The following is a 24,143-nucleotide window of genomic DNA, read 5'->3' as shown; positions in this document are numbered from 1 at the left end:
GTCAGTGTAAGGCCTGATTTACACGAGCGTGTGCGTTTTGCGCACGCAAAAAACGCGGCGTTTGCGTGCGCAAAAGGCACTTAACAGCTGCGTGTGTCATCAGTGTATGATGCGCGGCTGCAAGATTTTCTCGCAGCCGCCATCATTTTGACACTCCGTTTGGATGTTTGTAAACAGAAAAGCACGTGGTGCTTTTCTGTTTACATTCAGAGTTTGACAGCTGTTGCGCGAACCACGCAGTTCGCACGGAAGTGCTTCCGTGCGACCTGCGTGGTTTTCACGCACCCATTGACTTCAATGGGTGCGTGATGCACGAAAAACGGGGAAATATAGAACATGTCGTGAGTTTTACGCAGCGCACTCACGCTGCACAAAACTCACGGACTGTCTGCACTGCCCCATAGAGTAATATAGGTGCGTACGACACACGTGAAAAGCATGCGCGTCGCACGCGAGTATATTACGCTCGTCTAAATTATGCCTAAAACTGACAGGCAAACTATTAGGCCATGCCTCTTGCACAGCCTAAAAGGCACATGGCCAGGGCAGGCTTAGGGGCCTTTGTCAGGCCCCTGGCTGCCATGGCAACCCATCAGAGGCCCCCTCCCTTTGTAAACCACTTAGATGCCACGGTCGCTACTGACCGCGGCATCTAAGGAGTTAAACGGTCACAATCGAAGGAAACTTCGATTGCTACCGTTAGAACAGGAGCCCGGCTGTCATAAGACAGCCATGTCATCAGACAACCAAGTACTAGCTCCAGCCTGCATGGCACACCCGTGCAGGTAATCGAAGAAAGTCACTGCAGCACTCAATATAATCCAAAGAAGTGTATTTGATTTATTCACCAAGCATAAAAACACTTGCAACGTTTCAACCCATGAATGGGTCTTTATCAAACACCCGTGCAGGTCTTAGACTAGGCCGCAAACTAAGGCCCGTTAGTGACTGCCGTGAAAAGGCGTTTTGGTGGTCACTATGGGTTAATGACTGACATTGAGGTGAAAGGTGAGAAATTAGAGATTCGCCCTTTAGGAAGGCTGGAACCTGGAATAATATCAATTGCACAGTCTATAAGGTGGTAGTTTGTCACAATCCTTTTCAGAAAAAACATTGCAAAAACTTCAATAGGGCTCAGGAAAAACAACAGGGATGGTTAGAACTGGAGGGTGAAGACATGGGTGAGCAGGATCAGGTAAGTAGCTGGGTTAATGTAGTTAGGGGCAGTAGAAAGGGGTCAAAGACAAGGAAGGCCGATCCGGTTTCTGGCATTCCAAGCAAAATTGCCAGGTTGGGTGATGATGCGAGGGTGTCAGTCTCAGAAAAGGCAGCCCTAGTGGATACTGATCTCCCTAACAGCCGGGAGAACAGCCCAGCTAGTAGTCGGCGGGATGGTAATGCAGGTAAGCCAAGACAATTGATAGTTGTAGGGGATTCTATAATCAGGAAGACGGATAGAATAATTTGTCGCCAAGACCGCCTCAACCGAATGGTTTGCTGTCTCCCTGGTGCCAGGGTTCGGCATGTGGTGGAACGGGTGGACAAATTGCTGGGAGGGGCTGGTGATGATCCAGCTGTTGTGGTCCATGTTGGTACCAACGACAGAACAAATGGTAGGTGGAGGAGCCTTAAGAATAATTTTAAAGAACTAGGCTACAAGCTGAAGGGAAGGACCTCCAAGGTTGTATTCTCAGGAATACTGCCTGTGCCATGCGCATCACAGGAAAGACAGCGGGAGCTCAGGCAGTTAAATGCATGGCTTAAGTCTTGGTGTAGAGGAGAAGGATTTGGGTTCCTAGAGCACTGGGCTGACTTTTCATTGGGGTACAAACTGTATTCTGCAGATGATTTGCACCTAAATGGAAGGGGGTCCGCTGTGCTGGGGGAGAGAATTCTAGCTGGGGTGGCGGAGTGTTTAAACTAGGGCTGAGGAGGGAGGCCAATGTAGGAAATAAAGGGGTAGTTAGGTTAGAGAGGGGTCAGACTATATTGGTGGGGGGAGAAACAGACGGTGGGGAGAGGACTAGGCAACAAGATAAGGAGATCCTTTTGTTACAAAACAGCAGTGAAAATAAAAAGGCCCAAATGTCAAATAATCACATTTCTGATAGTGAAAGTGAAACATTTAAAGGCAAGTTAAAGTGTATGTTCACAAATGCCAGAAGTCTAGCAAGCAAAATGGGGGAGCTGGAGGCCTTAATACTGGAAGAAGATATAGATATAGTTGGTGTTGCTGAAACATGGCTGGACTCTTCACATGACTGGGCTGTAAATCTACAGGGTTTTACACTGTTTCGGAAAGACAGGGCAAATAGGAAAGGTGGTGGTGTATGTCTGTATGTGAGAAGCGATATGAAGGTGAGTGTAAATGAGACATTAGAGGGTGAAGACTGTGAGGAGGTTGAAACCTTGTGGGTGGAATTACAAAGGGAAGTAAACACTGAAAAAATTACTTTTGGTGTAATCTATAGACCCCCCAATATAACTGAAGAGATAGAAGGTCAAATATATAAACAAATGGAGCGGGCTGCACAGGCGGGTACTGTTGTGATAATGGGAGATTTTAATTATCGGGATATTAATTGGTGTCATGGTTCGGCTTCAACTGCAAAGGGGAGACATTTCCTCAACCTGTTGCAGGAAAATTTTATGTGCCAGTTTGTGGAAGACCCGACTAGAGGTGAAGCTCTGTTGGATCTGGTCATTTCTAATAATGCAGAGCTTGTTGGGAATGTCAATGTTCGTGAAAACCTTGGTAACAGTGATCATAATATAGTTATATTTTACCTCTACTGTAAAAAACAAACGCAGGCTGGGAGGGCAAAAACATTTAATTTTAAGAAAGCCAATTTCCCCAGGATGAGGGCGGCAATTCAGGATATAGACTGGGAAGAACTAATGTCAAATAATGGGACAAATGATAAATGGGAGATTTTCAAATCTACGTTGGGTAATTATAGTGCAAAATGTATTCCTACAGGTAACAAGTATAAACGACTCAAATTAAACCCCACATGGCTTACACCTTCTGTGAAAGGGGCAATACATGACAAAAAAAGGGCATTTAAAAAATACAAATCTGAGGGTATATCTGCAGCCTTTGTAAAATATAAAGAGCTTAATAAAATCTGTAAAAATGTAATAAAATCAGCAAAAATACAAAATGAAAGGCAGGTGGCCAAGGATAGTAAAACAAATCCTAAAAAATTCTTCAAGCATATAAATGCAAAAAAGCCCAGGTCTGAACATGTAGGACCCTTAGATAGTGGTAATGGGGAGTTGGTCACAGGGGATCAAGAGAAGGCAGAGTTACTAAATGGGTTCTTCCGCTCTGTATATACAACAGAAGAAGGAGCAGCTGATGTAACCGCTGCCGGTGCTGTTAATATATCAGTTGATATACTGAATTGGATGAATGTAGATATGGTCCAAGCTAAATTAAATAAAATAAATGTACACAAGGCCCCGGGACCAGATGGGTTACACCCTAGAGTTCTTAAAGAGCTTAGTTCAGTTATTTCTGTCCCCCTCTTCATAATATTTAGAGAGTCTCTCATGAGTGGTATAGTGCCAAGGGACTGGCGCAGGGCAAATGTGGTGCCTATTTTCAAAAAGGGCTCTAGGTCTTCGCCGGGTAATTATAGACCAGTAAGCTTAACATCAATTGTGGGGAAAATGTTTGAGGGGCTATTGAGGGACTATATACAGAATTATGTGACAATAAATAGTATTATAAGTGACAGCCAGCATGCTTTTACAAAGGACAGAAGCTGTCAAACCAACCTGATTTGTTTTTATGAAGAGGTAAGCAGAAGCCTAGACAGAGGGGCCGCTGTGGATATAGTGTTTTTGGACTTTGCAAAGGCATTTGACACTGTCCTTCATAGACATCTAATGGGTAAATTAAGGACTATAGGTTTAGAAAGTATAGTTTGTAATTGGATTGAGAATTGGCTCAAGGACCGTATTCAGAGAGTTGTGGTCAATGATTCCTACTCTGAATGGTCCCCAGTTATAAGTGGTGTACCCCAGGGTTCAGTGCTGGGACCACTATTATTCAACTTATTTATTAATGATATAGAGGATGGGATTAATAGCACTATTTCTATTTTTGCAGATGACACCAAGCTATGCAATATAGTTCAGACTATGGAAGATGTTTGTGAATTGCAGGCAGATTTAAACAAACTAAGTGTTTGGGCGTCCACTTGGCAAATGAAGTTTAATGTAGATAAATGTAAAGTTATGCATCTGGGTACGAAAAACCTGCAAGCATCATATGTCCTAGGGGGAGCTACACTGGGGGAGTCAATTGTTGAGAAGGATCTGGGTGTACTTGTAAATCATAAACTAAATTTCAGCATGCAGTGTCAATCAGCTGCTTCAAAGGCCAGCAAAATATTGTCGTGTATAAAAAGAGGCATGGACTCGCGGGACAGGGATGTAATATTACCACTTTACAAAGCATTAGTGAGGCCTCATCTAGAATATGCAGTCCAGTTCTGGGCTCCAGTTCATAGAAAGAAAGAAAGAAAGAAAGAAAGAAAGAAAGAAAGAAAGAAAGAAAGAAAGAAAGAAAGAAAGAAAGAAAGAAAGAAAGAAAGAAAGAAAGAAAGAAAGAAAGAAGAGCAACGAAGCTAATAAGGGGCATGGAGAATCTAAGTTATGAGGAAAGATTAAAAGAACTAAACCTATTTAGCCTTGAGAAAAGACGACTAAGGGGGGACATGATTAACTTATATAAATATATGAATGGCGCATACAAAAAATATGGTGAAATCCTGTTCCATGTAAAACCCCCTCAAAAAACAAGGGGGCACTCCCTCCGTCTGGAGAAAAAAAGGTTCAACCTGCAGAGGCGACAAGGCTTCTTTACTGTGAGAACTGTGAATCTATGGAATAGCCTACCGCAGGAGCTGGTCGCAGCAGGGACAGTAGATGGCTTTAAAAAAGGCTTAGATAATTTCCTAGAACAAAAAAATATTAACTGCTATGTGTAGAAATTTTTTACTTCCCCTTTCCCATCCCTTGGTTGAACTTGATGGACATGTGTCTTTTTTCAACCGTACAAACTATGTAACTATGTAACTATGTTTTAAAGGAACTTAACGACAAGGCCAAGTAATGTGCGTAACATTTAGAATTCAAATTAATTATATACCCCAGTCGCCAGTCGACCATTCGAATGTGTTTAACCCCTAAGTGACCACCAATACGCCTTTTCACAGCCGTCACTAAGGAGCCTTAGGCTAGGCGGCTGCCTTTTCACGGCAGCCTAGTCTAAGTCTTGCACGGGTGTCCTGTGCAGGCTGGAGCAGTTACTCGGCTGTCTGATCGAAGTTTACTCAGATCGCAGACATTTAATCTCTTAAATGCTGTGGTCAATAGCGGCTGCAGCATTTAATTCCTTTACAGAGGGAGGGAGCCAAACGCAATTGCGGGCCTCCAATGGGGTGTCATGGCAGCCGAGGGCCTAACAAAGGCCAGAGGCACGTCCTAATAGATTGCCTGTCAGTTTTACACTGTCAGGCAATAATGCTTTGGTATACTAAGTACTAAAGATCGCATAGTAAAGTCCCCTATAGCGACTAAAAAAATAAGTAAATAAAAATTATGAATAAAGATTACAGTTAAAAAAAATATAAAAGATTCCATTAAAAAGTGGTTTTATTTAGTAAAAGTGTAAAAAAGAAATAAAAGTACACATATATGGTATCACCGTGACCATAATGACCAAAACAATGAAGTTAACTTGTAATTTAGACCACAAGATGAAATTGACTTCAATGGGAAGCAAAGACGTTTTTTTCCGCGGTAGTTTTTAGCCGCTCGCCATAATAAAAAGTGGCATGCTCTTTCTTGCCTTGGTTCCGCCTCTGACCTCCTTTTGAAATCAATGGAAGTCAGAGAAAGCGTTTTTCTTTGCGTTTTTTGCCCATGGCGCTCAATTGCTGCGGGTGAAAAAGGCCCGCGAAAATCGCGGCAAGAATTTGCAGGCATGTCAAAATCTGCCTCAAAATTCCTTCAGATTTTTCTGCCTGCAAAAAAACTTTGTGTGAACAAGGCCTTAAAAAGTTTGAGTTTAATGGGAGTGACTGATAAGCACATGAACAGGGAGGCCGGCTCCTATACTTGAAATCAGACATCTTTCCTTAATTCCATCACATGATGGGCCTGCAGACTTCTCATAATCAGGAGGAGGGATTGTGGGGACTGGCTGATATCTCCTGCAGCTGTGACCTGTTGAGCTCAGTTTAAATGCTGGTGTGCTGATCTCTGACAAGCTCATTCACCTTCCGAGATGCTGCCTGCAGTAGTGGAAGGTTTAGTGCTACTTTGCCTAGTCTCAGTCATTCAGGCAGGAAACCGTAAGTGAGGTTTTAAGATCTGTATACGAGTTTTACACTTTGTTGGTTTAGTCATGGTGTAGAGTAAGGTGGTTAGCAGCTGTAGTGCTACCAGATGTAGAATGTATACTGGTGACTTGTATGCCCACAGAAAGTGAAACATTGTACTTCAGTAATGTAAGTCTGAAATCTATGTTTTGTGCCTGTTCTTATGTAAATAGACCCACCTGGAAGGATATAGTTGACATCGCGTTGATTTTGTGTTTACTCGAACTGGTTGAATGGGTCCTACGTCCTGTAAGGGCTTGTCCACACATAATGGAATTGCTGCCAAAAATGTCTGCAGCGTTGCCTTTTAAACTAGCAGAACTTCCACGGTGGAAAAACCGCACCATTTCCTGCATTTTTATTTTTTTTTAATTGTGGAAAATGGTGTGGACTTTGCTGCTTTTTTTTTAATTTTTTTTTCCAATGCTGTGCGATGACATCTCCTCCTGGGAAAAATGCATAAATTTGGTCCTTTCCGCAGCCGGGATTAACATGCTGCAGTTCTCACCCACTTTGCTGCTACTGTATTCTGCTGCGTATTTTCCGTCCGCTATTCCTGATGGGAAATACGCATCAATGTTCCATTATTGTGGACAAGCCCTAAAGAAGCCTATGGGGAAAAATATCATATCCAGAGCATGCTGCGTTTGGAAAAAGTCACTGACCCCCCCCCCCCCAAAGTTGCCTCAAATACCACAAACCAAAATGCAGTTGAATGTCGTGCATTTTATATTTCACTATAGACTTTAATGAAATGTTTGGATACACTAAACTGCCACCGCCTGCTTTTGAACCCAGCCTAAAGGGCACCACGTGGTTAAATGCGTGTGTCCTAGAGAAATTTGCATGGGTGTGTACGATTGCGCATAATTTTTAAATATGAATCCTTTGTTGCTAAGGCTGTGTTCACATCAGTGTTACCCTTCCATCAGGGTTCTGTTTTGACGGAATCAATAGCGCAGTCGACTGCGCTATTGGTACCGTTAAGAACGGAACCCTGTCACAACGGTAACAAATGGAAACGGTTAGTAACGTTTACGTCACCATTGAGATCAATGGTGAGGGAAACGGAAGCAAGGGTTTCAGTTTGCCTTTCTGCTGAGGGAAGCCTCAGACGCAACTCCTCACCGCAAGGGCAATGCTGATGTGAACAGGCCCGTATGTATTTTGAGGGCATAAAACCTATTTCTCTCGTGTTGGTTATTAAAATCTTATTGCCGTTTCAAGTGAACTTATCTCGTGCATCATCGACATTAGACACCACAATGAGTCGTAATGGACAATAGTTATCCTTCTCTCAATTGCCCACAACTGACCAATGTCTGTCCGAAAAAGTAATCAATCATGTATGTTGCCGGTCAAAACCATGCGTTGATGGTCCAGTTACGACCGGACATCTGCTACTGTGTGCAATCCCATTCTGTTTATTTTAGAATGTATGTGCCCCTGATCTTCTAGTTATATCTGGTATGTTGATAGTAGGATCATTCGTGTAACTGTTGGGGCTGATCATAATCTTGGGAAGCTGGGCAACCCTTGTTTCTAGTTTTAGATAAATGTGGTTTTTGGTAGCTACTGGGAACTAGCAGGACCAATGCTACAGTCCAGACTAGTCTAAAGTCCTATCTGCTGTGAACCTTAATATTTTCACCTCATTATCATTAATGGGTGGGGTGTTAGTGACTTTTACTGCCTGTGCCTAGAGAAGAGTAGTTTTTGCACTAGTAATATGAATTTGCAAGTATGCGAAAAGGATACACAAAAACCTGAGCAGAGATGCTCATCACTTAGCCCACACGACCTAATATTAGTACTCTTGATCAATCTGGCTGGCATGAACACCCTCTACTTAAACCCCTCACCCATGCCTCATTACTGAAAGGCTCTCTGGTTGCTCCTTCTGTACGCTGATTTCGGAAGAAATGGAGCCTGAGAATGCCCAAAGACACATCTGCCACGTGAGACGCCAGTATTCTAGATGGCACGTGCTAGGTGGGGTGGATTTTGTAGCTACAAGTTATGCGCCACTTCTACAATTGCCACCGTACAGTTACCTAGAAGCTGCAGCTCATTCAGTGTATGTTCCTTTATTGCCATATTAATAAACTTTTCTGTCCCGCTTCTGAGCTGTGAGTAATGTACATAGATGCTGTATCTCTTTAATACTGTAGATAGAAGGTAAACGCTGTTCTTGTCAGTGGTGGATTAATAGACCATAGGCCCTGGGCTGTCAACCCCCCCCCCCCCTCCAAACTTGGGCTTGACAATGGGAATGGTAACACACATTTGTCTATTAGTCCTGGGTACACAAGGCTATGTAGAATACAAGGATTTCCTACAACAGACATGTCAGGAGAGGGGACAGGTCCCCTATAGATCCAGTGACTCACAGGTGATGTCTTATCTGATGGGAGCTGTTTTCTTTTCATCTGACGCAGACAGTTACGGCGACTTCTCCTGATGAGACATCTTTGCCCATCGCTTCTGCAGCCATTTCCAGCCTCTATAGAAACACACAAATTTTAGACACCAAGGCCCAGAAGCATACATTAAAGGGGTTGTCCGGGCACAGACCGTTTTTTAAACTGATGACCTATCGATTGTGCCCGGACAACCCCTTTTACTTAAACTAATAAATATGGACCCCAGACTAGATTATAGAATACATACAGAACCAGACCTTCTAAACTATTGCAGTCCCCAGACCAGACCCCCCCCCCCCCTAAACAAATACAGATCCCATAACAAGAAGCCTAAATAAATACCGACCTCAGACCGGACCCACTACACTAATGACCCCAAACCTGACTCCCTTAATACAGATCCCAGACCATACCTGCTAAGCTAATACAGACCCCTAAATAAAGATTCCTAAACTAATACAGACCCTAGACCTGACCCCAAACCTGACTCCCTTAAGTAATGCAGACGACCAGACCCCTAAACTAATAGACCCTAGAGCAGGCCCCCTAAATAGACCCAATAAAATAATAGACCCCAGACATCAAACTAAAACAGACCCCTAAATATACAGACCCTAAACCCCTTAAACTGATACAGACCCCTTATACTTAGCAGCTCACCTCAGTCTTCTCTGTGGAGTCTTGCTGCTTCTCATGGACCTGCGGTCATGTGAGCAGCAGGTCTCTAAACAATAGTAAGAACTTCAGAGATGAGGTCATGTGACCTTATGTCTAAAGGTCCTTTTGCAGGACATATACAATGCTGTTTCGTTGCGGTATTTGCTGCGAATCGCAGAAAAAAACACGACAAAACTACATTGTACTTTGGGCGGCCGCCCAATACGCCCTATGATCTGCCATTGGTTCTTGTAGTGTCTTGGTGACAAGGAACATAGGGGGCATTTCACTGCCTTGTTTAATTCATTGCTGGGCATTTATCTGCTTGAATACACTTTGTAGAACAATTAATCTGTAGATAATTTCTGGTTTTGCAATTCTGTATTGAAACACCATGTACAACTTTACAGGGTTTCAGGATGTAATGGAGTTTGGAAGGAGATCTGGCTCTAAAGATCACCGTAACCACATAAGTGGCTGGTCTCCTGATACCAACTCATGGGATGAGAAGCTCTACCCTGCCTGGAAGTCTGGTGATGCTAGATGGGAAAACTGCTGGAGAGGTGATAATAAAAATTACTATATTCTCAATAAGAAATTGTAAATGTAACTTAAAGTCATGCTGGCTTAATCTGTTATCTAGGTGGCAAAGTGGTGGCATTATTGACCAGTGACAGTCCTGCACTGATAGGGTCAAATGTGACTTTTGCCGTGACCCTACAGTTTCCCAGATGTCAAAAAGAAAATGAAGATGGAGACTTGGTTTATGAAAGAGGATGTGGAAATGGTAAATGCAGTGAAACCGTAGTGTACCATGCATATAGATATTTAGATGGCATTACAATAAATTGTCTATTTAGTCTCCACCAGCTCCCCAGACCAATATGTGTATAACTGGACCAAGTGGATGGATTTCTGTGATGAAGCAAACTGCCGTTTTGCCAACAACTTTCCAGATGGAAGCCCATTCCCAGATCACCCCCAGTGGAGAAGACATAACTTCATTTACATCTTCTCCACACAAGGTAAGGATCTTGGGTAGCGCCTAAGACCAAGATCCAAATTTTAGAAAACTTAGTACTACAACCGATTCAGAAATATAACCTTCTCGAAAGATATATCACAGAATTTACCAATCCCTTCCAATGACCAATGGCGGGAAGTCGATCATTCATCCAATGTTGTGCTATAGTTTTTCGTGCTAGAAACCGTTTCTCTCAAAAAATTCCTGTATGGTGATTCCATGCCTCCCCATCCAATATACCAAACAAACATATCTTAGGACATAAAGGAAAGCTTACATGTAATAAAGAATATAACGGTGATAGTATGTCTTTTCAAAAGTCCCTAATGAGGGTACATGACCACATCATATGCCAAAAATCTGCCTCTGGAACATGGCATCTCAATTTAGTCTGAAGAAGGCAATTATCCCATTTTGAATATCTTATCCATTATCCCATTGTTTCCATCTACTTTCTACAGTAAGTGGTGTTGAATTCACCGTTCTGGATAAGTGGGTAAATAGAGTGGATCAGTCCTTGCGGACCCTGTGATTTAAGAATTCCTGTCAGTGGGAAGGAAGAGATTAAGTTAATTCTCAAATGATGGAATTCGGTTTGTAAAATATAACCAATCTGTAGATACCTATGAAAATGGGTTCATGGTATGTCATACTTAGTCTGCGACTGAGTAAATTAAAATAAGACATTATCTTCATATAGGTTCCCTGTAGTCCCAATAGCTGGAGATAACCATGGTGGCATTAAAAGAAAATAAGAAGCATTGTTCTGTTCTAGAAAGGCACTTCAGACACAATGTCATTGTAACCCAGCTGTTTTTTTGCTTGTCTCCAAACCACACGAGCTAGCTTGTGTAGGGGCAGGGAGAGAATTTACTTCGAGGGAATCCAGCAAACATTGACTCCCAAGTACATGAGCCAAATGGTGCTCTGAGTTGGGAAGATCCTTTTCAGGCATCCAGAAACTTAAGGTTTTAAGCTGGCCCGCTAAATAATATAAAAAGAATCTGGCAGAACCGTTCCTGCCAGTGCCTTAGGCCTTTGGAGCGTGGATAACGAAGTTTGGGTCTAGCATTACCCCATATAAACGGTGATAACCAGGAGTTAAGCTGTTTAAAAAATGATTTAGGTACAACAACCGGGCCATGTTGAAGGGCATATAAAAAATTTAGGCAACAATCATTTTAACCAGGTTTATACGGCCAGGGACCAATAAAGGCAATTTACCCGATGCGTTAAATTTAGAATGGGTGAAGCCCAATAGCGGTAACCCGTTTAAAAGGTCAACATCTGGAAGCTTAGTTATAAATATGCCAAAATATTTGAAATTGTCTACTAAAGGCAATGGCGACAGGCCAGGGGGCTGTACTTTGGACAGGGACATAAGAGATGATTTCCCCCAATTAATAGAAAGACCGGAATATTGTCCAACATTTAATAAGATTTATAACCGAGGGAAGGGTATCCTGCACTCTATCCATGAAAAGCACCATGTCGTCTGCATAGAGACCAATGGTGTCTGTACGATCTGCTATAGTTATAAGTGGAGAGGAACGTATCTGCAAAGCTAATGCCTCAATTGCTAAACTAAATAGAGCGGGCGATAAGGGGCATCCCTGACGTGTTCCCCTTTGAAGAGCAAATGACGGGACTAATATAATATTCACCAAGACAGTATTTGGTGTTCACTTTAAAACTGAAATGTCTCTGAATATAATTGCGTTACCCTAGGGGCTTCATGGGAACCATCACATTGTGCATGCTGTCCCATCAATGGGCAGCTTGTTATAGAGCAGGAGGAGCTGAGCAGATATTGTGGGAAAAGATTCAGTGTAACTTGTTAAATCCCTGCTCATTCTGGGCTTGGGAGTCCAGAGGTGGTGTCACTCCATGATCTACAGCCTTTCCTGTTTGATTGCATACAATTTAGTAGGACTGCCCACTTGACTCCATAGCCCAGAATAAACTGGTATTTAAATCAATGAATTGCTAGTTCTATTGAATATTTTCCCACACAACCTAAATACTAATCTACTCCGCTCTAACATGCTGCCTGCAGATCGGACTACCTGTTTTGGTGTGACCGGTTCCCTTTAAGATGCATCATGGAGGCTGACCATTAGACAACAAGGCTCTTATGATGATCATGCTTATCCATTATACATATTCTATGAAAGCAATAATAGCATATACATGTTTCTTTAATCCACATAGCCGATTCAAGCCTTGTTCTTTCTTATTAGGCCAGTATTACCAAAAGATTGGGAGATCTTCTGCTATTCTGTCCATAAATACTACAAACATCACAGCCGGCACACAAATGATTGAGGTCACTGTCTTCAGGAAAGGTTATCGGAGACATTACCCAGTTGCTACAGCAAGCAGTATCTATGTTGTAACTGGTAAGTTGTGAAATTTGCAAATATACATTTTTATATTGTGGCTATTAAACTCCAGTGCACCCTTGTGAGGGAGGGCCTGGGTGGTTTACTGCCCTGTGCAGCTGTGTTGCTGAAAAGTTTCTGGTAATTAAACTTCTCTAGGCCTTCTTTCACTGCATACATGCTGCAGCAGGTATAATGCCACGTATCTTGAAACTCCGTTAGACACGGTTCAGCCAGGTGGATAATGGCACCAAGCTAATTGGGCCATGCCAGTGAGCCAACACCTGTACAAATAAACAGCCCCAATATTACAGTGCAATAAACTTCACCTAGGTAAACTAGGTTGCACAGGCCACTTCTGAAGACTCCACCTAGGGGGAATAAAACCTGGCACAATGCATAAATATGTAGACCATGCTGTACATTAAGGTAAAGTTCCCCTTTTAAGAGTTTGAAATTGTCCCCCACACTCTGGCAGCTTTTTGGGTTTTAAAGGAGTAGTCTGATTTAGAAAGCCCATTTTCAAATACCCAATAACAGAATTCTGAGTTGAGGGTGCCGTATAGGACCCTCCATGTTAACCATGCAGCTACAAAGCTTCTCACTTCAGATACTTGCCACATCTGTTGATAGCCCATTGATTTCAGTGAGCTGTGTAATGCTTCATTTTCCCCAGTGATGGCGCTGCAGGGCAATTGAACACTTGTCAGAAATTGCAGCCAATCACCAGGGGTCCCAGCAGCAGGACACCCTGTGATCAGCTTATTGTTGGAGGATACTTTGTATGCTTTTTCAACCACTGTTCAAGCACCACCAACACTCACAATGCTCTATTGTAGCAGTGTTTAGCTGAGTAGTATTTATATCTAACTTTTTAAAATGTTTGATGCACAAACTGAAATATTTTTCTTCCTCCTTTCCAAGATCAAATTCCATTTTATGTGAACCTTTCCCAGAAGAATGACAAGAATTCCTCAGACAGTATCTTCATTAAGGATTCCCCAATTCAATTTGATATCCAAATCCATGATCCAAGCCATTATCTTAATAAATCTGAAGTGACATTTGACTGGGACTATGGTGATGGTAGTGGATCATTTGTTTCCAATAACCCAGTATCTAGTCATACATATACATTGCTTGGAAATTTTAGTGTTCATTTGACCATCAAAGCTGCCATTCCTGGCCCGTGTAAACCTGTTACACCCACTCCAGTCCCTACAACATCCACTCCAGTCCCTACAACACATATACAATCAACCACCAGAACTCTCACCACTGGTAAGCAAAAACCACATTTATTCACGCTTATTCTATGATTGCAGGTTGTTTTAGGGCTCATGGAGCCACTGGGGCTTGAATGTTGTGGGGTGTAATATGTAGGAGAGATTTTGCCAAAGTTCTAGGGAAGAATTTCTACATTATATAACTTATGCAGTGATCCCTGCTTTTTTTTCCACTGGATTCAGTACAAAGAAATCTGAGGCATATGAACATGTACTTGGGCCTTACTATACCTCTTCGGGTGATCTAGTAAGGCTCTGCAACACTGGGCTGTAATATGGCTTCGTGCACGGGGCTGTAATTTTTGTTTTTCCTCATTGCAGATAACTCGACAGAACTGCCACCGTTTGAAACAGAAACTTTTCCAATGACGACTGAAATGCCAAATGTTACCACTGTTGATACAACCATGCCACCTACAACTCCTGCCCCTGGCTGCTTCATATACAGATATGGATATTACAACACCAAGATTACAGTTGTAGGTTAGTCGCTGACATTTTTGACACTGCTACTGTAGCTTTAGAATGATCAGTGCCTAGAAGAGCCTTAATTCCTCTTCATTATAGATGGTATCCTTGAGGTCAACATTGTTGAAATGACACGTGTTCAAGTATCTACATCTCAGACTGAAAACTCCGTAATTGACTTTGTGGTGACTTGCCAAGGAAGGTATGTCTATAAACAGAATAAAAACAAAATTCTGTGACACTGAAAATGCTGTTCTTTGAGACGACCTCTGTTCTTTCAGCTTGCCTACAGATGCCTGCACAGTAGTCTCAGATGCTAGTTGCATGGTTCCCCAGGACATGGTCTGTGATGTAGTTCCGTCTTCTGTTCAATGTTTGCTGACCCTGAGGAGAGCATTTGAGCCTGGATCCTACTGTGTAAATATTACATTGAGTGACAGTGCAAGTTTGGCTCTCGCTAGTACTCTGGTGTCTATAGATGATGGTAAGTGATGATGCCTATGAAAGATTGTCATCTAGCTTGTATAGAATAGACAGTCTGAACAAGTTCCCCCTTACAGCAACATCTAGTGTAAGTTGAAGACTTTTATAATAATAATCCTAGCGCTTCCCCCTCCAATTGCAATTCAAAGCAGGAACATAAAAGTTAATCTTGTGTTCCAGGAGATCAGCCATTGCACCGGAGCCTCTGCTGCCCACCCCACCCAAGTCACTCACCAGCCAAAAGATAAGCGAAAAATAACCTGTTCTCCATGATTTCTACAAGTTTGTTTTGGGAACATGTAGAATATCCTGCAGACTGACTGTGGACCAGTTCACCTCCCATTTAGTAGTGTTAGGTTCATTGTTCCTTTAAAGGGAATGTGTTGCCAGCAAAACATGTTTTTTTGTTTTTGTTTTTGTTTTTTTTTGTTTTTAGTTAAACAATTAGTGTGTAGGTGATTAAACATTGTTCTAATTTTTTTTATTTTTTTTTTTCACGAGTCAGGAAATATATTAAATTGGATTCTAATTTATAATATTTCCCATTGCTGGTCACTAGATAGAGCCATTCCCAAAATTGCAGCATTGCATGTGGTAAAGCAACCACATTGGCTTTATGCTGCAAAATTGGGTAAAAAGCACTCGCTCTAGTGAGCTCTCAGCATCCCCCCCCTCCTTTATCCTGGCTATTGCCGGGAGAAACGAGGGGTTTGAACGGCCTAACCTCCTACACTGTCGCCATTTTTTGAGCTAACACACAGTGTAGAAGGTTTACATACACTAGTAAAACACACTGAAACATACATAGAAATCCCTTACCTGCTCCAGTCGCCGCCGCTCCCTCCGGTCCGTCCGCTCTGTCTGCTGCCGCTGCTCCATGTGCACAAGTCCGGAAGCTGCAACCGGAAGTAGTAATCTTACTGTCCGGCCGCGACTTCCGGTCTACAGGAAAATGGCGCCGGACGGCGTGCATTTCAAATTGAACTGTGTGGGAGCGGCGCATGCGTCGTTCCCACACAGCGGCGTACATGTTAGTGGATGGAACGGGCCCCGTTCGCAGTCCCTATGGGACTGGAGCTGCCATATTCCATGTCTGTATGTGTCGTTAATCGACACATACAGAAATGGAAAAAAAAATGGCAGCCCCCATAGGGAAGAAAAAGTGTAAAAATGAAAAAGTAACACACAAATTAATCCAAACGTTTTTAATAAAGCACTAACCTCTTTAACATATTTTAAAAAAAAAATTGTGGTAACACTGTTCCTTTAAGGGGCCTTGAGGTGATGTTGCTCTCCCAAATGTTTTTTAAAACTCCTGCCTAAAATGAAGGGACCAAAAAATAGCTTAGAAGAAAAATGCAGTTTGGTGGTTACTAATTGGGACATGTAAATAAGGAACAAACAGCTGCAGCATCTGTCACCCATTAAATGGATAAAAACTATTTATTTTACTTGTATAACAGTACATATTAGAAGCCAGTAGTATTTTTACAATTTTTTATTTTTTCTCCTCCCATTTCTAGGTTCTAGATCACCACAGACGGTTTATTCAGTACTTATTCCTATAGGTTTGGTTGCTCTTGTTGCTTTGGTAATTGGCATTGCCTTGTACAAGTGAGTTATTACTGCATTTTCAATTACCCATGTAATGGTATTAAAGTAGTCTAGATTTCAACGTCCAAAACCTCCACCCAAACCTAATGTCCTCTCTATAGCATGCTTACATATTCCTCTCACTTACTGGTCTAAGGATACTATATAGACTACATGATGCCAGGCTCCTCCTATTGAGCTGACGCTCATGTGAGACCCCCCCCCCTCCTATAGGTTAACATTACGTGATGGCATGCTGATCTAGCACAATTGTTGATTGCCTTGTGCAATACTGTCAGAACCCTGTCATAAAGACCGCCTTGTCTTGGTAGCCCATTAACTGCAAATCTATATACTTTTTACTAAAGTGTGCAGTAATTTTGGTTTCCTAAACATATACATTTATTTTTCTCCTAGGAAATCCAAGCAATACAAACCTATTGCAAATGCATCAGCTGGAAGGAGTGGTGATGGAATCTCTGTGTATTTCAGTCAGATCAAAGATGTTCTCTTCAACCAAAACCATGAGAATGATCCACTCCTGAGAAGCAAGGCTACAATAATATAACTCTGCTTAAAACTTGAATGTCTGCCGTGTGTTGGTATTCTGCTGGTCATGTAAAGTGATTACTCTGTAGTAGGAATACTTGTCAATAAAGTAGCTCATTTATTTAAATTCTTGCAGTCTGAAACCATAACAGATGCAATATTTCTTAACAGTATTGTTCTATAATCTCCTGTTTACTAAAGTCCTAGAAGAAAAGCAGATAAGCATAGGAAAGTATGTCCTTGTCCAAATATGAGGAATCCTCCCGTTTAAAAATACAACAATCTAAGACAAATACATTTAACCCCTTAGTGACCACTAATACGCCTTTTTACGTCTGTCACTAATGGGCTTTAGGCTAGGCTGACTCCTTTTCACGTCAGCCTAGTCTAAGTCCTGCACGGGTCTCCCGTGCAGGCAGGAGCTGGGGCTCTGCTGTCTGATGACAGCTGAGCTCCTGCTCCAACGCCCGCCATCGAAGTTTACTTCGATCGCGGCCGTTTAACCCGTTAAATGCCGCCGTCAATAGCGACCGCGGCATTTAACTTTGTTTACAGAGGGAGTGAGCTCCCTCTGTCACCCATCGGCGGCCCGCAAATGCAATCGCGGGTCTCCAATGGGGTGTTATGGCAGTCGGGGGCCTGATAAAAGCCCCCAGGTCTGCCCTGGACATATGCCTGTTAGGACGCGCCGGAGGCACGTCCTAACAGATTGCCTGTCAGATTTACACTGACAGGCAATAATGCTCTGGTATACGAAGTATACCAGAGCATTATAGCAGCGATCGGAAGATCGCACAGTAAAGTCCCCTAGTGGGACTAATAAAATAAGTCATCAAAGTGAAATAAAGATTATTAATAAAAAGTACAGTAAAAAAATCCATTTTTTTCCATAAAAAGTGGTTTTATTTAGTAAAAGTATAAAAAAAAAAAGTACACATATGTGGTATCGCTGCGACCGTAATGACTCCATTAATAAAGTTAATATGTAATTTAAACCGCAAAGTGAACACCGTAAAAAAAAAACGCAAAAAAACATGGCGAAATTGGAATTTTTTTCCATTGCCCCCAAAAAGTCATAATAAAAATGAATCAAGTCCCATGCACCCCAAAACAGTACCATTCAAAACTACGTCTTGTCCCGCAGAAAACAAGCCCAAAAATCACTACATTGATGGAAAAATAAAAAAATTACGGCTCTTGGAAAGCGACGATGCAAAAACAAATAATTTTAGTTCAAAAGTGTTTTTATTGTGCAAAAGTTGTAAAACATAAAAAAACCTCTACATATGTGGTATCGCCGTAATCGTACCGACCCATAGAATAAAGGTAACATGTTATTTACGTCGCACAGTGAACGGCATCAGTTTAAAAACGCATAGAACAATGGCGGAATTTCAGTTTTTTTTTATAATCCCCCCCCCCCCCCAAAAGGTTAATAAAAGTTAATATAAAAATTATATGTACCCAAAAAGCACAACTAATCCTGCAAAAAACAAGTCCTCATACAGCTATGTAGACGAAAAAATAAAAAGGTTATAGCTCTTTGAATGCGACTATAGAAAAACAAATAAAATAGCTTGGTCATTAGGGCCTAAAATGGGCTGGTCACTAAGGGGTTAAATCAGATTAAACCTGTTAAAAAAAAAAAAAAAACCCACAACAAAAACACTTTGGTAGGCTTAAGGTGACCATGCCCCAGGTGAGATGGGTTGTTCATTGTGTGCCATGCTGCCACACCTTTCCTCAGATACTGGCCAAATTGCAACGAATTTATGGTGCTGCCTGCTTTAACCAGTCTACCCAACAAACGCTGCTCCCTTAGGCCCTATGCACATGACTGTAAAAAACCTCCTGTTTTTGCAGACCGCAATTGCGGTCCGCAAAAACGGACCGTTCACTTCCATTGTAATGCTACGGCTGAGTGTCCGTTCCGCAGAACTGTGCCAGGAAGTATGGAGCATGTCTGGTTTTGGTCCGCAATTGCGGCACGGACTCCTTCATAGAAGTCTATGGGGAAGCCAAAAATGTGGATGGCTGCGGAGGTGCGTCCGCAAAAACGGAACGGATAGCCATCCGCAAATACAGAAATGTCGCTAAGCAACACGAAGGGGATTTCCCATCAACCAGACTCTTTTTTTTTTTTTTTTTTTTTTTTTTTTTTTTTTTGCGGATCCGTATATACAGATGCACTACGGACCGTATTTGCGGATACCATTCAGCAGAAATGGGTACGTTGTTGATCATCATAAAGCAAAACTGAACTATTTGCGGTCAGTATTTGCAGATACGGTCGTGTGCATGAGGCCTTAGTCCTCACGCCAAACCAAGCAGCGTTCCTGTAAGTTAAAAAGCTCTGACATGGCCTGTAGGGCCTAAATATGAGATCTCAAATTCATCTTATGCCTCAGACATGTTTTGTTAACTTAAATTCTAAAAGTGATCTGGTTTACTTCGAAAGAGATGTGTAAAATAAGCTTTGTTTTTCCCACTAGAAGATGTGAAACTGCGTACTCTCGATTCCATAAACAATACTTTGGAAAACCTACACTTACAAGAAATAATGCTTTGGAATGCTATCCATAACGCGCTATCTTATGTGCCTATTAGATGTAACAGACAGGCTTGGGTCTTTGTTAGGCCCCAAGCTGCTGTGGGGAAACATTAACATGCTGATGACCTTACTGTAGCATTTAAGGGGTTAAACTGTTGGCATTGGAGGGATCTCTTATCCTGGCAGAAGTGTGGCTGGGTTACACTTGGCTTTATCTAGATCCCAGTGATTTATAAATCCTTTATGGACAAAGGTGTTGGGACACCTGCACACTACACCTACAGGCGCTTTTGACATCCCATTCGAAGTCCTTAGGCATTAGTATGGAGTTGTGTCCCATTTCCCCCTCTCTCCCTCATACCCCCCCCCCCCTTACAGATAAAACCAGCTTCCACTCTTCTGGGAAGGTGCTCCAAGATTTGTCTATGGAAACTTTTGCCAGTTCATCCAGAAGAACATTTGTGAGGTCAGACTATGGATAAGACAGTCTTCCTAACCATTTCTGTTCTAGTCCATCCCAAAGAGGGTTTCATGGGGTTGAGGTTAGGGCTTAGTGTCAGTGGCGGATTAAGTAGACCATGGGCCCTGGGCTGTTACCCAAACTTGGGCCCCCCTTCCTCACCGTAACTATTTTTAACACTACCTTTTTGGGCAAGCATTAACAGTGTTACGATTCCCCTTGTCACAGCGCGGTGTCCCTACATACTGACAGGATCACACTGTGCAGGGACACAACCTCCTGACAAGGGGAATTGTCTATCAGTCCTGGACTGCAGAATGACTTCTTGTGAAATACAAGGATTCCTATAATAAACATGTCAGGAGAGGTGACAGATTCTCTATAAATCTAGTGACTCACAGGTGACGACGTCTCAGATTCTAGTAGTTTTTTTCCTCTTTTCTTCTCCATCCGGTCCAGCACTCATGACGACTTCTCCCGGCCATGACTCATTTCTGCAGAATTTGCCACTCAGACGTCTCCTCACTTTTCCAACATTTCCACACCTATAAACGAAAATAAAGTTATCATGGTGCCACATACTGTGCCCCTAAATATAATAGCACCAAACACTGCGTGCCTGAATATAATACCACACACTGTAAAACACCACATACACACAGCCCCCTGTACATAGTGCCACACACAGCCCCTGTAGATATTACACACCCCCATAGATATTGCACACCCCCATATATCGCCATACACAGCCCCCTCTATATATCACACATCCCCCTCGTAGAGCGTTACACACAGCCCCCTATAGATAGTGCCATACAGCCCTCCCCCTCTTGTAAATAGCACCAAAAAGCCCCCCATATAAAGATCGCCACACACATACCACTGTGGATAGCACTACACAGCCCCCCCCCCTTGTATATAGTGCCACACAGCGCTCCCCCTTGTATATAGTGCCACACAGCGCTCCCCCTTGTATATAGTGCCACACAGCGCTCCCCCTTGTATATAGTGCCACACAGCGCTCCCCCTTGTATATAGTGCCTCACAGCGCTCCCCCTTGTATATAGTGCCTCACAGCGCTCCCCCTTGTATATAGTGCCACAATGCTATGTACACATTTAAAAACGTTATATTATAATTATATATATATATATATATATAATATATATATAGTATGTGTGTGTATCAGTGTGATTGATTGATTTTATTAAAAAATATTTTTACTTTTTGAGATACAGCTGCTTTGTATCCTGTATCCGTCAGGTCAGCAGGACTGACAGGATCAGTGACACGCAGGATCCACCTCAAATCTATCACATTTAAGATTATAATTTAGCGCAGGGCCCGTTTCACTGATCCCGTCAGTCCTGCTGACCTGACGGATACAGGATACAAAGCAGCTGTATCTCAAAGTGAAAATATTTTTTAATAAAATGTAATTACAAAGTTGCACCAAACACACATTTTTATTAAAAAAAAATAAAACCAACGTGATTTTTGCGATGTTTTTTCCGTAGACAATGCAGGTTTCGTTTTTTATCATTTTTATACACACCTTTTTTGCTATTTTAGAATTTTTATTCATAAAGTTTGAAAATAATAGTAAAAAAATAAGCTTTTTTACGTTTCAGCTATTTTTTTTGGGTAATAACATAGTTTTACCCTAAAATAGACCTTTTGTTTGTGATCGCCATTCTCTACCGTAAACTTTAATATATTACATGTCTATATTAGGGTAATTGGGTCAGCGCTAGCGTTACAACAATGATTGGCGGGGGGAACGTTTTTTTGGGGTGGGTATTTTATGTGTATTTATTATTTACATTTTTTTTGCACTTTATTATTTTTTTATTACTATGGTCTGATCCTCAAAGGTCAAAAAAGACCTTTGGGGAACTTTATATATTTTTTTTCTTTGTTTTACACCATGTTTTTCCACTGTAATTGGGGCTGCACAGCAGCCCCAGTTACAGGGGAAATCAGCCCTCTCACAGTGACGATCGTCACTAACAGGGCTGTGCTGGGTCTAGTAAGACCCAGATACAGTCTGCCACTAACGGCACCCGGCGATCATGTGACCAGTCACATGATCACCGGGAGGAATAGAGACAGCGCCGCTGCTGCTGTCTCTATTCCTGTACACAGCGTTCATTGAACGCTGTGTAAGAAGACATCGGAGAAGACAGAAGCAGCGAAAGCTGCTTCTATCTTCTCCTCAGGGTCCCCGGCAGTCACTGACAGCCGGAGACCCGACATTCAGCTGCCCGATCGCGCGGGCAGCAAGTTAAAACCCGAGCCGTAGAAAGTCTATGGCTCGGGTTTTAAGGACCCGTCCCTGACCGCTGGCCGTAAAAATACAGCCAGCGGTCGGGAACCAGTTGGGCAGGAGGATAAGCCTGTACTGACCTCCGCGCCGGTGACCGCCCGCCCGGCTCTTCTCTTGCTGCTTTGGAGTAACAGAACAGCCGTCCGTCGCTGTTCTGTTACTCAATGGCGGCGAGCCGCACTTGTCAGGGAGGCGTGTCCTACCTATTTCCCGGCCAATTCCCTGCTCCTCCTCATCTTCAGCCGTTAGCAGCGCTAGCGCGCTGAATAGATTTAGGAGATGATGTACGTTTCGGGCTGCCATGGGCCCCCTGGGAGCCTCGGGCCCCGGGCGGCCGCCCGAAACGCCCATATGATAATCCGCCACTGCTTAGTGTGGGCCAGTCATGTTCTTCTGCACTAAACTCGCACAACCATGTCTTTATGGTCCTTGCTGGGGCACAGTAATGTTGGAACAGAAAAGGACCTTCCTCAAACTGTTCCCACAAAGTTGAAAGCAAAAAATTCTCAGTTTACTGAAGCATTAAAATCTCCAATCACCAGAATGAAGGGGGCCTAGGCCAACCCCTGGGAAACAGCCCCCATAGCATTATCCCTCCTACAAACATTACAGTTGGTACAATGCAGTAAGGCAGGTAACAGTCCCCTGGTGTTCACCAAACCCAGACTCCTACATCAGGCTGTGAGAGAGCAGTTTGATTCGTTGCTCAACAGAAAATGTTTCCACTGCTTCAGAGTATAGTGGTGGTGTGCTCTATGCCACTTCATACGCTGCTCGGTGATCTAAGGTGTGGATTCAGGTGCTAGGCCATGGAAACCCATGGCCTTCCCTGTGCACAGTATTTGTTCTGATGGCAGTAGAGGTTTGGAACTCTGTGGTTGCTTTGTCAGCAGAGCCCTGGCAGCTTTTATGTATCTCAGTCCTTGGCACCCCCGCTCTGAGTTTCTGCGGTTATTAAATATTTCCCCGTCGCAAGGATACCATTCAGTTGATTGAAGAATATCTAGGAGGGAAAAACAATTCACAAATCGACTTGCTAGAACGCTGGCATCCTATTACAGTGGAGATCAGTGAGCTTTAGAACATCCCATTCTTTCACAAATGTCTGTAAAGCCAGACTGCATGGCTAGGTGCTGGAACTATTATTTATATATATATATATATATATGTATATACACAAAACAAATCCACTAAAATGCATAACAAAAACTAAAGACAAAAATCCTTAACCAAAAAAAATGTTGCTGTATAAAAAAAAAAAGAAAAAACCTGGCCCCACATACTCCAGTCATACACCCACACCCACACCCACACCCACACCCCATCCAAAACCACAACAACTAGCTAGACTTCTCCAGAAAACAGCAAAAAACCACCCACACCTACCTGCGTCAGCCAAACGGCAAAAAAAAACAAGCAACAAGAACAAAAATTGACAACTCCTCTAACAGCAAAATCCACTTTTTCTTTTTCGAAGAAAAAGTATTTCTAAAAAATGTCTAACTTTTTTTTGTTTGTTTTTCTATCTCCAGCACAATAAGGGTATG

At 42.5% G+C, this 24,143-nt stretch overlaps 1 protein-coding gene across 1 annotated transcript; it reads left to right on the top strand.

The window, feature by feature from the left end:
• The first annotated feature begins 6,266 nt into the window (after nucleotides 1-6,266).
• Nucleotides 6,267-17,345, top strand: LOC142652955 (protein QNR-71-like). The gene is made up of 11 exons (XM_075828662.1): nucleotides 6,267-6,368; nucleotides 9,886-10,038; nucleotides 10,119-10,262; nucleotides 10,336-10,500; nucleotides 12,740-12,898; nucleotides 13,805-14,161; nucleotides 14,488-14,649; nucleotides 14,734-14,836; nucleotides 14,916-15,118; nucleotides 16,641-16,731; nucleotides 17,128-17,345. Exons 1-11 carry the CDS (start codon nucleotides 6,302-6,304, stop codon nucleotides 17,276-17,278), a joined length of 1,755 nt encoding a protein of 584 aa, XP_075684777.1. The 5' UTR covers nucleotides 6,267-6,301; the 3' UTR covers nucleotides 17,279-17,345.
• The last annotated feature ends 6,798 nt before the right edge of the window (nucleotides 17,346-24,143 follow it).

The sequence above is a fragment of the Rhinoderma darwinii genome, chromosome 5 (genome assembly GCF_050947455.1).
Source record: "Rhinoderma darwinii isolate aRhiDar2 chromosome 5, aRhiDar2.hap1, whole genome shotgun sequence".
Classification (NCBI taxonomy): domain Eukaryota; kingdom Metazoa; phylum Chordata; class Amphibia; order Anura; family Rhinodermatidae; genus Rhinoderma; species Rhinoderma darwinii.
This window is presented reverse-complemented; position numbering and strand designations above follow the sequence as displayed.